Source organism: Rhinatrema bivittatum, chromosome 10 (assembly GCF_901001135.1).
Source record: "Rhinatrema bivittatum chromosome 10, aRhiBiv1.1, whole genome shotgun sequence".
In the NCBI taxonomy this organism is placed as follows: domain Eukaryota; kingdom Metazoa; phylum Chordata; class Amphibia; order Gymnophiona; family Rhinatrematidae; genus Rhinatrema; species Rhinatrema bivittatum.
The window spans coordinates 119189051-119201884 of record NC_042624.1 but is presented as its reverse complement, the minus strand read 5'-3'; the positions used below and the strand labels follow the sequence as shown (position 1 = coordinate 119201884).

Genomic DNA, 12834 nt, shown 5'->3' with positions numbered 1-12834 from the left:
AAGGGTTGGCCCTTAATTCCTTAAAGGTACAGGTGGTGGCTCTTGCCTGTTTACACGGTAAGGTAGGCCATTGTTGGTTCATCCAGATATGGTCCACTTCTTGAAAGAAGTGAAGCATCTTCTCCTCCCTTATGGTTACTGGTACCCTTATGGAGTCTTAATCTAGTTTTGGATTTTTTAGCAGGCCCTACTTTTTGATGGATGCATAACCTTTCCTTGAGGTTACTAACCTTAAAAACAGTGTTTCTTGTGGCAATTTGTTCTGTGCGTCGAGTATCCAGACTACAGGCCTTGTCTTGCCGGGAACTGTTTCTACCAGTGACTCCAGGGGCAATACAGCTGTATACTGTTCCTTCGTTTTTGCCAAAAGTGGTCTTGGAGTTTCACTTAAATCAGTCTATTTCCCTGCCATCTCTGGACAGGAAAAGAGATGCAGAGGACTATCGCCTGTTATGGCCCTTGGATGTCTTGAGGTATTTAGAGGTTTCTGAACCTCTCAGGAAGGTGGAGCGGCTGTTTATATTCCATGATGGGAGTAAACAGGGTGAGCCGGCATTGCGGGCAACAATAACCCGCTGGATTAAGGAGGTAGTCACGACCACATATGTGGATGCTGAGCATCCGTTGCCTAGTCAGGTTACGGCTCATTCCACTAGGACTCAGGCAGTGTCATGGGCAGAGGTTAGGTTGTTGTCTCCCGTCAACATTTGCTGATCTTCAACGTCGTCCTCTTTACGTACCTTTTCCAGGCATTATCGCCTGGATGTGCAGGCCCAGGAGGAACAACCTTTGCACATGCGGTTTTGACTGGACTGCGGGCAGCCTCCCACCCTGTTTGGGAGTAGCTTTGTTACATCCCACTGGTTTTGGATTCACCTGTCCATATTCTAAGAGAGGAGAAATTATTTCTTAACTGATAATTTAATTTCCTTTAATAAGGACAGGTGAATCCACCTTCCCCACCTTGGCTGCCGGATGGTGGTGCTGTTGTTCTCCTGTGTGGCTGTGTGTTCCAGGGAGTACTGGCATGCTGATGTCACTGCAGAAATAAATAAACTGTGATGTCAGCTTTGCAAAGTCTCCATCTGCTGGTAGAGGTGCATAACCCACTGGTTTTGGATTCACCTATCCTTATTAAAGAAAAGGAAATTATTAGGTAAGTAGTAATTTCTCTGTGTGCAAGTAAAACAGTTGCTTCCCTTTTATGGAGAATTCTCTGTCCAGGGGCAGCGGCAGCAGTAAAAATTACATATCACCTGACACAACATTATGATTCAAGTGTGCTCTGCATTTGGGATAAGCATATCAGCGGTTTCGGTGTCTTTCTGCATAAAGAAGAATTTTAACATAAGTAAAATTGGCACCACATTGGATACAGTTACTAGCTCTTGTTTGAACATATTCACCAAAAATTACATTCAGAGTAAAATAGCTTTGTTCAAATCATCCAAGTGCTGTGCCACGCTGCGGCGTTCTGACGTTTCAAATGTAGTGCCTAAATATGATTACATCACAGTTGTGTAATATGCTTGACTGCTGTCAAATAAGATGTCACAAATTAGAAAAGCTGACACCACTCAATATTAGTGTTGGTTCCATTTGGATATACCAAATTCATATGGAAAATCCCCTGTTCAGAGGTGTTGTGAGAAATGATCCCATTATAAGCCTACATTATAAAATATAGAACTAATATACTGTAGTAAGGGAAGTACTCTCAGTGAGAAGTATTCTGATTATGTAATCTTAATTATTTTAGCTGAAAAAGATTTAGCAAAGATGTTTACCTTTAACAGGTGTGCTTTGAAGTCAGCAGTTTACCAGTCACATGCAAGGGTAACAACATGTCGGCACCAAAACACTTTCCAGGTTTTTATTGAGTTTTGGAGGAAACTTTGACATAAAATTTCCAGGCTAGGCTCCTTTGGATGATCACCCACTTGTGAGGACTGACATCCTTCTGTCCTTGGAGAACACCTGTTACAGATAACCAACTCTGCTTTTTCTCTGAAGAAATTAGGGTACACAAATGATCCAATCAACTTACTTTAAAATACATCTAATACGTCATTTGCAGTTTTTTTTTTTTAGACAAAACCCTTTCTGTCAATGGTTCAGGAGTTAGTTCTGTCACATCTGGACTATTATAATAGATTGCTCATCAGCCTCCCTTTGAGACTGATGGGCAGGCTTCAAGTGGTCCAGAATGTGGCTGCTCCATTATTACAGTCTTTACATTAGTTGCCAGTTTAAGATTCTAACTCTGACTTTCAAGCATTTGCCTGGGACTGGGCCACCTTATTTAAGAGGGAAATTGCACCGGTCGTGAGCTGTGTTATATACAGTCTTTTTTGCCAATGGTGCCTTCCTGTAAGATAATTAGAAAATCTGGACTACATGCCAGAATGTTTTCAGCAGCTGGACTTTGGAATAAACTCCCCATTTACATTAGGTCCGCAATTAATTATTTAGCTTTATGAGAAAAGTAAAAACATGGTTTTTTTTCTGTTTGAAGCCTATTGCTGCTGGATTTATTCATGTGATTACTTTTGGGGATGCTGTGCCTTTTGGGCTGATTAACTTTTATGTTTTTAGTGTATTTGTTGCTGTATATGTGTATTGTTAGAATTGAAATTTTAGTTTCTGCATCGCCTTGGAACTCCAGTTTAACCAGGAGGGTAGTTAGGAAATGTTTTTAAAGATATTATGCCACTGGTTCCTGTTGTAGATATTGCACAAATTGTACATCCAAACCAAATCCATAACTGACTAAATCTCACCTTACCAGCCAAAAATGCATTTAACATGTTCTCCTTTCTGCATGTTACCTTGTTTCAGTACATTTCAGTGGGATCCTGAACAGTGTCCTTTTTTTCTGCCCCTTAAAAACAAATCATGCACGAATTTGTACATCTTGTCTCCTCACCTGTCACATCGTTTTTCATGTGCTCAGCACAGCCAGACTTCAGGCTGTTCCTACCACTACTACCACTGCTACTGATCATTTCTGAAGGTTACTAGACATACGTTTTTGTACGCACAGGTTTATAGCAGCATGGAACGTCTTTCCCTAAATGAAGAGAGAAAAACTCCCCCACCAACAAAGCGCAGTCTGAGCGAGGAAAAAGAAGACAAATTGGATAGCCTCAGTGGCCTGAAACACCGTGACCGCACCTGGATGGTTGGGTCCCCTGAAATGTAAGCAAAGGCACAAAATATGTTGGGGCAAAGCAGGCAAATCTGCTGTTCTTCTCTTTTGTCATTTTTTTAAAATTGCACTATTATCAATGCTGTTCAAAATATTAGCTTGTCTGCACCTCATCTTTATTGTTTTTTGTTCTGATATAGTTTCTTACATTTTTAGACCTTTTGCATTAAAAACTGTGAGATTGATATTCAAAGAATTTATCCTGTTAACTTTTCGAGTTAGCTGGACAAATGCTGAGATTTGAATATTTTCCCTGACTGAGCAGATGTGCTTTGTGCACAGAGTTTATCCAGATAAAAAGAGAGAGCACTGTGAGTGGGACTAAACTTTACAAGTGAGTGCTGTCTGACTAAAGTGCATAGATCTGGTCAAAAAATGAGCTGACCAAAATAAGGGGCATCCTATGAGGAAAGGCTAAAGAAGTTAGGGCTGTTCAGTTTGGAAAAGAGATGACTGAGGGGGGATTTGATAGAAGTCTACAAAATCATGGAAGGACTTAATAAGTTAATGTAAATTGGTTATTTGCTCTCTCACAGACCGATACAGTAAAATCCCCGGAGAGCCGGTGCTCCGATGCGAGCGCCCACTCTCCTGGGCGCGTGATCATGTATTTAAATGAGGGCCCACGGTAACAGGAGGCGGTAGGACTAGCGCGTCCCTAGCGCCTCCTTTTTGACAGAAGCGGTGGCTGTCAGCGGGTTTGACAGCTGATGCTCAATTTTTCCGGCGTCTGTTCTCGAGCCCGCTGACAGCCTCAGGTTTGGAAAACGGTCACCGGCATAATTGAGTGTCCGTCTTCTGACCCGCGGGCTGCGGGCACATTTAAAAATATTTTTTTTTTAATTTAAAATTTTTTTTTATTTTTGGGGCCTCTGACTTAATATCGCTATGATATTAAGTCGGAGGGTGTACAGAAAAGTAGTTTTTTCTGCTTTTCTGTACACTTCCCCGGTGCCAGCCGAAATAAGCGCCTGCCTTTGGGCAGGCGTTAATTTTTGAAAGTAAAATGTGTGGCTTCGCTGCACATTTTGCTTTCTGTATCGCGCGGGAATGTCTAATAGGCCCATCAACATGCATTTGCATGTTGCGGGCGCTATTAGTTTCGGGGGGGGGGGGGGGGGGTTGGCCGCGCGTTTGACGCGCTATTACCCCTTACTGTATAAGGGGTATTACCCCTTACTGTATAAGGGGTAAAGCTAGCACGTCCAAACCCGGGCTAACAGTGCGCTCCACTGAAGCGCACTTTACTGTATCGGCCTGCTTGATATTAGAAGGAGCAGGGGGCATTCCTTGAAGTTAGCAAGTAGCTCATTTAAAACAAATCAAAGAAAATTCTTTTTCACTCAGCGCATAGTTAAGCTCTGGAATTCATTACCAGAAGATGTGGTTACAGCAGTTAGTGTAACTAGACTTTAAAAAGGTTTGGATAAGTTCCTAGATGATAAATCCATAAACTGTTATGACTTTAATTAATAAACATTAGTAGCTTGTGATCTATCTAATGTTTGGGTACTTGGCAGGTACTTGTGACTTGCATTGATCACTGTTGGAAACAGGATGCTGGGCTTTATGGTCCCTTGGTCTGACCCAGTATGGCAATACCTTATGTTCTTATGTAAAGCTATCTGAATAAAATTATGCACATAACTTTATTTGGATATATTCAGTAGCAGATTTACCTGACTTAATATCCAAATAAAGTTGCATGCATATCTTTACCTAAATAACTTACTCACTCGCTGGCTATCTGAATAGTGACCTCTGTTCTCCTTCTCCAAGTCTAATTTTCAGCGAACCGATTTATGTGTGTCAATGTGATGCTTGCATGTGTTTCCAGCAGTAAGTTACAGTAATTAAGCTTTTTTTATCAAATTTGCCATGCTTTTCTTCTAGCTTGAATCACATTTATTTATTTAGAGTATTTATAACGTGCACTTACTCCAGTGCTCATTCATAAAATCTTGACAAAAATAAAAACAGCCCCAGAGTTAACTTCCAACAACCAAACCTCAGTTCCCACCTAAAAAGATCATCAACTACTAACCATGTATAGGGAACTCCCTACTGTGTTCTTATGTGCGGTAGCCATATATATGAAATAACCACTCTGTGATTATACCTTTTTATGGCCACCGTCTTTATTCTCAAAATGATTCTTCTGTATCTCTTTTTTTCAAATATTTCATTTGTTTCATATATGAACTATCTGCTACCCTGTAACAGCCCCTTACAGGAAATGGGGGTGAAAGCACCAAAATCCAAAATTTGTCCCTGCTTACATGCATATATTTGAATTTTTCTCTACCCACCCAAATTATCAAGTATGAATGTGTGTGGCCAATTTTCCTAGTTACTTTTCAACATGAAGTATGTGTGTATATTTCACTTTGAAAATTAGTGTAAAGTCTGTGGGTAAAAGATATCCCATGGACTTTGCACAAGTGCGGGCAGTGACAAAATTATACCCATAATAAGTAATGAATATTTTATCTTTTGACCCTGCTGATATTTCAAGTTCTCTTACATTCACACTTTTTATTCATTCAAATCTATGGCATTGTACTTAACCACCAATACTACCCTTGTTTTCTGTTTGTTCTCTCCTTTTTCCCAATGTCAGTCAAGTTGTATATTCAAAGATTCCATAAATACTTCCGAGTGAGTCCACTGGAATTCTATATATAAAACCCTCTGGTTCATATAAACTGGTTATATTTTGTCTTTATAGTGTACTCCATAAGAGTCTATCCCATTTTATTACATTAATGATAATTAGAATTAGAAAACCATAGAGATCCATGTGGGGTGTTTTTTCTATCCACTGTATCAATATTGCTTTCTGACCATCCACGAATGCCAAATTGATGAATTTTTCTCATATATTAATCATTTTAATGCCTTTTTCTATATGTGAGTTCTGATGAGAATCAGCACAGCAGCATATCTGATTTCTGTAGATGTATAAGGGGGGAGTGGTAGCATATAATGAACATTTTTGCTCAAAAATAAAATTAGTAAAATAAAAATCTTAGTAATTCTGCTTGGTTTAACTGCCAACTGAATAAATGTAAGAATAGATTTTGCTTGGGTCAGCTTGATGACAGAGAATCTGGGTTCAATTCTCAGATTAGATCATCTGTACCCTGTGTAAACCAAGGTTGGAGATCCTGCATTCACAGTCACTGCACATCAGTGACACCTAGTGGTTAGATTCAGGGCTGCGACAGGGTGAAGTATTAAGGATAAAATCGATAGGATTCTCCTACTATCACAGCTAGGGGAATGCTTCTTTAGCTCCTCATTAAAGGACGAATTTTAACAGCGTTGCTTGCACTAAAAAGTCTGTATATGCGCGTATGTGGGCCACATGTGAGCAAATCAGATTTTAAAAGCCACTAATTACTTGCATATATGCGCATGCGCGAGCTAAAAAAAAAAGGGAGTGGAAAAGGGACGGGGCCAACAGTTACAAGTGTAAATCTATATTTTAAAGCCACAGCGTGCAGCAGCTTGTTAGCCACATATATTTACTGCTGAGATGTAAATCTCTGAAATCACGTTTTAGGCCTAACATGACAGGGTGAGTGGTCTGAGTCAACTGGGTGGGAGTACAAGCTGAAGAAGCAGAGGAGTCTGCATGACCGCGAGATAGACTGGGCAAACTGGTGGACTGCTTGGTAAAACTGGGAATGGCCTTCACACAAGCATGTTTTAAATTCCACTTACCAGCACACATTAAAGCTTTCAAAGTCCTAAGGAAGAAGTATGTTTGCTCAAGTAACAGCTTGAAATTTGAAGTACACTTACGCATTATAGGCGTATTTTAAATCGTACTCGCACAGTTACGTGCATAATTTAACATTTCAGTGTATGTCCACTCGCGCACCCATATGCATGTGCATGGGCACCTGCACGCTTGTTTTAAAGTTACTGTCGAAAAATTCCTGGTTGGGAGCAAGAAACTTGCAGGTTCAAAGCCCAAAATACCAAGCTGAGAAATAGGTTGGGGCATTGCAAAATGCACAGCAAGAATGGAACCCATGATTGCAGGCTGCCAGCTGCTAACTTTAATTGCCAGCAGTCTTTCATATGTTGAATTACTGCGATTCCATGTCGCTCCCGATGCAGCTGATTGTGAAACACAATCGTGTCGGGGGACTGCTGATTGCTGAATAAGACCTTTTTCAGTTGGACTACTTGGTTTTGAATAAAAGCTCTTTCTTATGATCTGACCTTCCAGTGTGGATATCTACTTGTTTGAATTTTGTATTCCTCACCCCATTTCAACCATATTATAAAAGGGAACAAAATGTTTGGCTTTGTATAGTTTGACTTGTAACTTGATGTTCACTCCTTCTGCAGTCTCCGCAAACGTTTGTCTCTCTCTGAATCATCACATACGGAGAGTGACTCTAGCCCCCCTTTGACTGCCAGACGACGTTGCTCAGCAATGGCTGATATGCCTCGATTTGCCATCTCAACGGAGGATGAAGGAAATGCCCAGAAGAGGCAGCAAGAAATGGCAATGTCATCTACATTTGAGTCACGAGAAGGGGTATACCAGTCAATTCCAGAGCAGCCTGTGGAGCGGCAGCTGAAACTAGATGAGGATATTGGGCCAGCAACACCAGCATCAACCATTAGCAACAGCAGCTCAACAACACTCACAGGTAGTATATAAATAAAGGTTTAGATTTGCACATCTTCACTGAAATTGCCCTCATATTAATTAGATTTCTAATTGACTCAGGAACTCAAAAAAAGCTTATCCTAATATTCAATTTTTTTGTTTCAAACTGTAATCAGACTGCTGATACTTATTGATGCTGGAGAAAACTAGATTGTCTTGCAGCATGTGATACCTGTCAATGATCCAACAGGAAAATTGCACATGGATGTTACAAATGAACTTTTGTGACTGTGTAGGTCTGTAAAAAAGGATGTGAAGAAGGGAGCTATGTGTTCTGAAAGGCTTATGTACAATACTTCTTTAATTTTCAGGTTGGTTCACTTAAAGGTATAATAACTGGAAAACTTTTCAGGAAAATAGAATAGTTTACATAGGATACTCAAGCTCAAAAGAGTTTTGATGTGTTGTATAAGGTAACCACAAATCAAAATTAGATTTAGGGTGTATACTTTATTTTTCAGACTAGATAGATCTGTTAATACAATAGACTGATTTTACTCATGTAAACTTGTAGTACAGAGTTTTAGATATCTATCTTGATCTTGGCGAATTTTTTTTTTTTTTTTTTTTGCAGACTGGATAACTTTGATTGGACTAACACAAGAATATCGCAAAATGTTAGTCACTTTTACAAATAACATTTCAAGTATGGGCTTATACGGTTCCAAAAGCTCATGTACTTGATAATCATATTTTGATAATCATTTTTAATGTATATATTGTGTTAAAAGAGAGATTGTTGAGGAGTGATATGAAATACCTCAATATTGAAACCTCAGGAGATCATTGTTTTACCTGATTTTAAAAAATGTCAAGGTGGCACACATCAGAACCTGAGCAGAGGAAGGCTGCCGGTTACATGTTAGAGACTAGTTCCTAAATATCTTCTAGGAAAACTTGTTCTATTATTGTGAAGTCAAGTGAGCAAAAAATCTTATACCTGTTATGCTATTAAATTACTTGTGCCAGCATTAGTAGCATGGGATCTGTTTAATGTTTGGGTACTTGCCAGGTACTTGTGACTTGGATTGGCCACTGTTGGAAACAGGATTCTAGGATTGATGGACTCTTGGTCTTATCTAGTATGGCATATCTTATGTTCTCCAAGTACAAGCAAGATATAGTAGTCCTCACACATGGGTGACATCATCGAAAGGAGCCCGGCACACTGAGCATTCCCAGCATGCCGCTAACCACACTTCCATTTGGGGTCCCTCTTCAGTCTCTTCCGCAAAGCTGCTGCCTCGGTCGTGAGCTCATGCTTCTTTTTCAGTTTTTTCAGAAATTTGCTTTCCCTGTTGCGTAGGAAACCCTCGTAATTTTTGTTGGTTCTGCTCTCCGTGACCTGGTAAGTCATTCGAACATCGATAGTTTCATCTCCTGGTGTCCATCGACTGCGCACCACGAATTTTTTCCGATGGCATTGACCGGTTTTTGCCTGTGCCCCCACTGCCTCCGGACTATGTCCATCACGACCCCCATGGGATCTGTGTCCTCTGCCTGGGGGATCCCACGATGTCCGCTGTTGTGACCTCTATGCCCAGATGACCCTGAAGGGCTGTCTGGCATGTCTTGAAAAATGGAAAAATTATTCAGCTCCAAAAGACCGGATCCGTCATCAGCCTCGGGGACATCCACCCCACTCGGAAAGGAGGTTCCAATTTTGACCCCATCAGGGGCGCCCCCACAACCGTTTCCCAGACCCAAGACTGGAGCCAGGGACTGACCACGGTCTTGTCATCCCGTTCCCGGTCAGGTTCCTCACCATCTCCCTTGGTCCCAGGAAAAGACCATGATGATCATAGAGAACGGTTGAAGAAACATTGACATTGGTCATCGTCCTCTAAACCAGACCACAGACAGCAGGCATCAGCATTGGTACCTCCTCCGAAGCGGTCTCGGGTGGCGGAAGCGGTTCCCTCGATCCCTCTGAAGCCTCTAGGTGGCCTCCACCGACATCACGCCTACTCTTAATCTGCCATCCCTTTTCCATTCCCCCCCCCCACACCCCTCCTCTAATCCACCCTACCTTACACCCAGACCCTTTCCCCCCCACTCCCTCACCATGTATATTGATTCTACATAATAGAATGTATATAGAATGTACATAACTCCTGCTTTTGTAAATATTCCCCCCCCCCTTATTCCCAGCATACTCATATAGTTCCAAGTTACGGCCCTGCCCCTCCCCTCCCCTCCCCCCCAGTTATAATATCAGTTACAATGTAAAGCCCTGTTGGCTGAATTTGCTGATGTCTCGTGCGAATGTCGGTATAGAAAAATGTTAAATAAATAAATAAAATCAGTGGAGGGATTGGTGCTCCCCGGGGAGTGTCACGTTTTCGCTGCCGCCTCCTCAAGCCATTTTGCCATGGCTACCTTCGAGGAGGAATTGGAGAGGCACGTGTGGTTGGCGGTTGGCCGGGCCCTGCAGGGCTTCGAGCCTCCATTTCCACCGGGACTGCCACCGCCGCAGAAGCCTACCCTACTGGTGCTTGCGCCATTATTGGAATGGCTCGATATGCTGCTCGGTGTCCTACCCTCATGCCCCTTCTCAGCTGAAGGGAGTACTGCTGCCACCACCACCATTCTCCATACTGGTGAGCGACTCCTCTGAGGAGGAAGGGCCATCAGATTCGATGGCATCTCGGGGACGCATGGCACTGCGCCACCTCCCAGCTCCTTCCGGGGCCATCGGGATAGGTTCCATCTGTGCCTTCGGTGCCACTGATCCCACCGACGCCATTGGACTTTCGGTGCTTTAGCGACCTACACCTCGACCACCATCGGATCTTCGACTCCCCACATCCCTGGAGGGTCGCAGTGAGGGGAAGGCCCCTTATGATCCCTGGGAAGGGGAGGCATCCATATCCTCCACTGAGGGAGGATCTGCCTTCAGAGCCCTCTCCACTGGAGGAGCGGTGAAAATCTCCCCCGGAGGATCTCTCCTTCGCAGAATTCGTAAAAGCCATGACAGAATTGGTGCCTATCCAGCTGTTAACAGAGCAGGACACCAGGCATAGGATGCTTGAGATTCTGCAATTCATGGACACCCCGAAGGAGATGGTGGCGGCGATGCCAGTCCATGACATCTTCAAGGAGTTGGTAGTCCGCCTTTGGGAGCACCCCATCTTGGTGCCACCAGTGAACCAGAAGACGGATGCAGTGTACCTAGTCCAGCCTACCACCGGGTTCGAGCACCATCAGCTCCCCCACGTCAGTGGTGGTAGAGTCAACCTTGAAGAAGGCAAAGAGGATCCGCACCCATGCCTCGACTCCACCAGGGCGGGAGCATAGGACTCTCAATGCCCTTGGATGCCAGGTGTTTCAGGGTGCAATGCTAACTGCCCGAATCACTTGCTACCAATTGTACATGGGTCAGTATTTCAGGAACCTGTGGAAACTGGCTCTTGAATTTAGTGAAGGCTTACCACAGCAACTCCAGGAGGCTTTTCAAAAAATTGCCCAGCAGGGCCTGGAGCGTGATAAGCACGAAGTTCACTCTGATTATGATGCCTTCGAGACAGCCATGAGAACTGCTGCAGCGGGCATTGGGGCTTGGCAGACAGCATGGCTATGTGCCTCAGACTTAACACCCTGAAATCCAAGACCGTCTGGGTGACTTGCCATGCACGGGGTAAAATCTGTTTGGAGACAGAATCAAGGAGGTGGTAGCGCAACTGAAGGACTATCAGGAGACCCTTCAGCAATTGTCAGTTAGTACCTCTGACACCCAAATGCTGAAGAAGCCCCCTCTGCAATATCCAAAGAGGCCCTTCTACCGGCCATGTAAATACTATCCACCGGCCCCGAGGGCTAGACCTCAACGGCCTCCTCTCAGAGCAAGGTTATTTTTAATGCTTAACCATTTCTCTATAGTAAATACACTTACTATTGACTCTTGTTATGTATGCTTTTTTCCTTTTAAAAACTTTATTAAACAAATGAATGATACAAGGCACACTGTAAAAGTGATGAGTGGTGTGAGATACACATCAGATCTCATAAACAGAGAAACAGTACGGATCAATGAGACCATCCCAAATTCTACCCCTGTAAACATTAAACTATCACAGTGGTTCTCAATCTTTTTACTGTCAGGATACACCTGACAGATGATTCTCATATGCATGACATACCGAACGCATGACCATCATGGGGCTAAATAAAAACACACACACACTGCATCCATTGGAACCTCCCCACCCTACCAACTGCTGAAGCAATGTGTACAGAGTAGAACTAGGATGGACATTTCTCCATCATAAGGGTCAATCTGGATTTCCCAGAAGTATTTGATCAGAACAATTATAAACTATGGATGGAATATAAAATAGTGGTACAGGGAGTACCTTATCCCAGATAGAGTGAATAAAGACAATCCTGAAGTAGTAGATTTTGGAGGAGAAGTGGAGAAAAAGGGACATTCATTCATGCATGGTGGAGGTACTTAGTAAGATGTTTTGGAAGGAGGTAACACATTACCGAGATAACTTTCTGCTCTGGTTCGCTGGCTAAGGAGTATATATGAAAGTTACAGAGATCTCACATCATCTGATGGCACCTAGGAGAGAAAACCAAAAAGGCTGACAAAAAAACAGGATTAATTGTGCTTAGTATGTTTTAGAAATTAACATGCAAATGTAGGAAGAGATACCCTGACTTTGTGTTTGTATGGGGCCCTTTTCAAGCCTATTTTTCAAAGAATTTGTGGCCATTCAAGTAATTATGGCTTTTTCATAAAGCTTTGTATGCCACTATTAGTAGTTTCCCACCTGCATAAAAAATTTAATTTAACTTTTTTTAATTTTACTAAATACATTATTGAGTTTAGGGGAACAATGTTTATCATGCTTTCTTTTAAGTATAAGGGTAATAGTTGACTTGAGAGCTATATAGAGATCTATTGGATTTATAGATACAATTAAAATAGCAG

General features: G+C 42.4%; 1 protein-coding gene across 1 annotated transcript in view; it reads left to right on the top strand.

Moving 5' to 3' along the window:
• MAST2 (microtubule associated serine/threonine kinase 2) overlaps window positions 1–12834 on the top strand; it is a 360153-nt gene that overhangs the window by 312775 nt on the left and 34544 nt on the right. Inside the window, 2 exon segments of the mRNA XM_029618685.1 lie at window positions 3044–3198; window positions 7571–7878. Coding sequence (XP_029474545.1) covers window positions 3044–3198; window positions 7571–7878 — 463 coding nt within the window.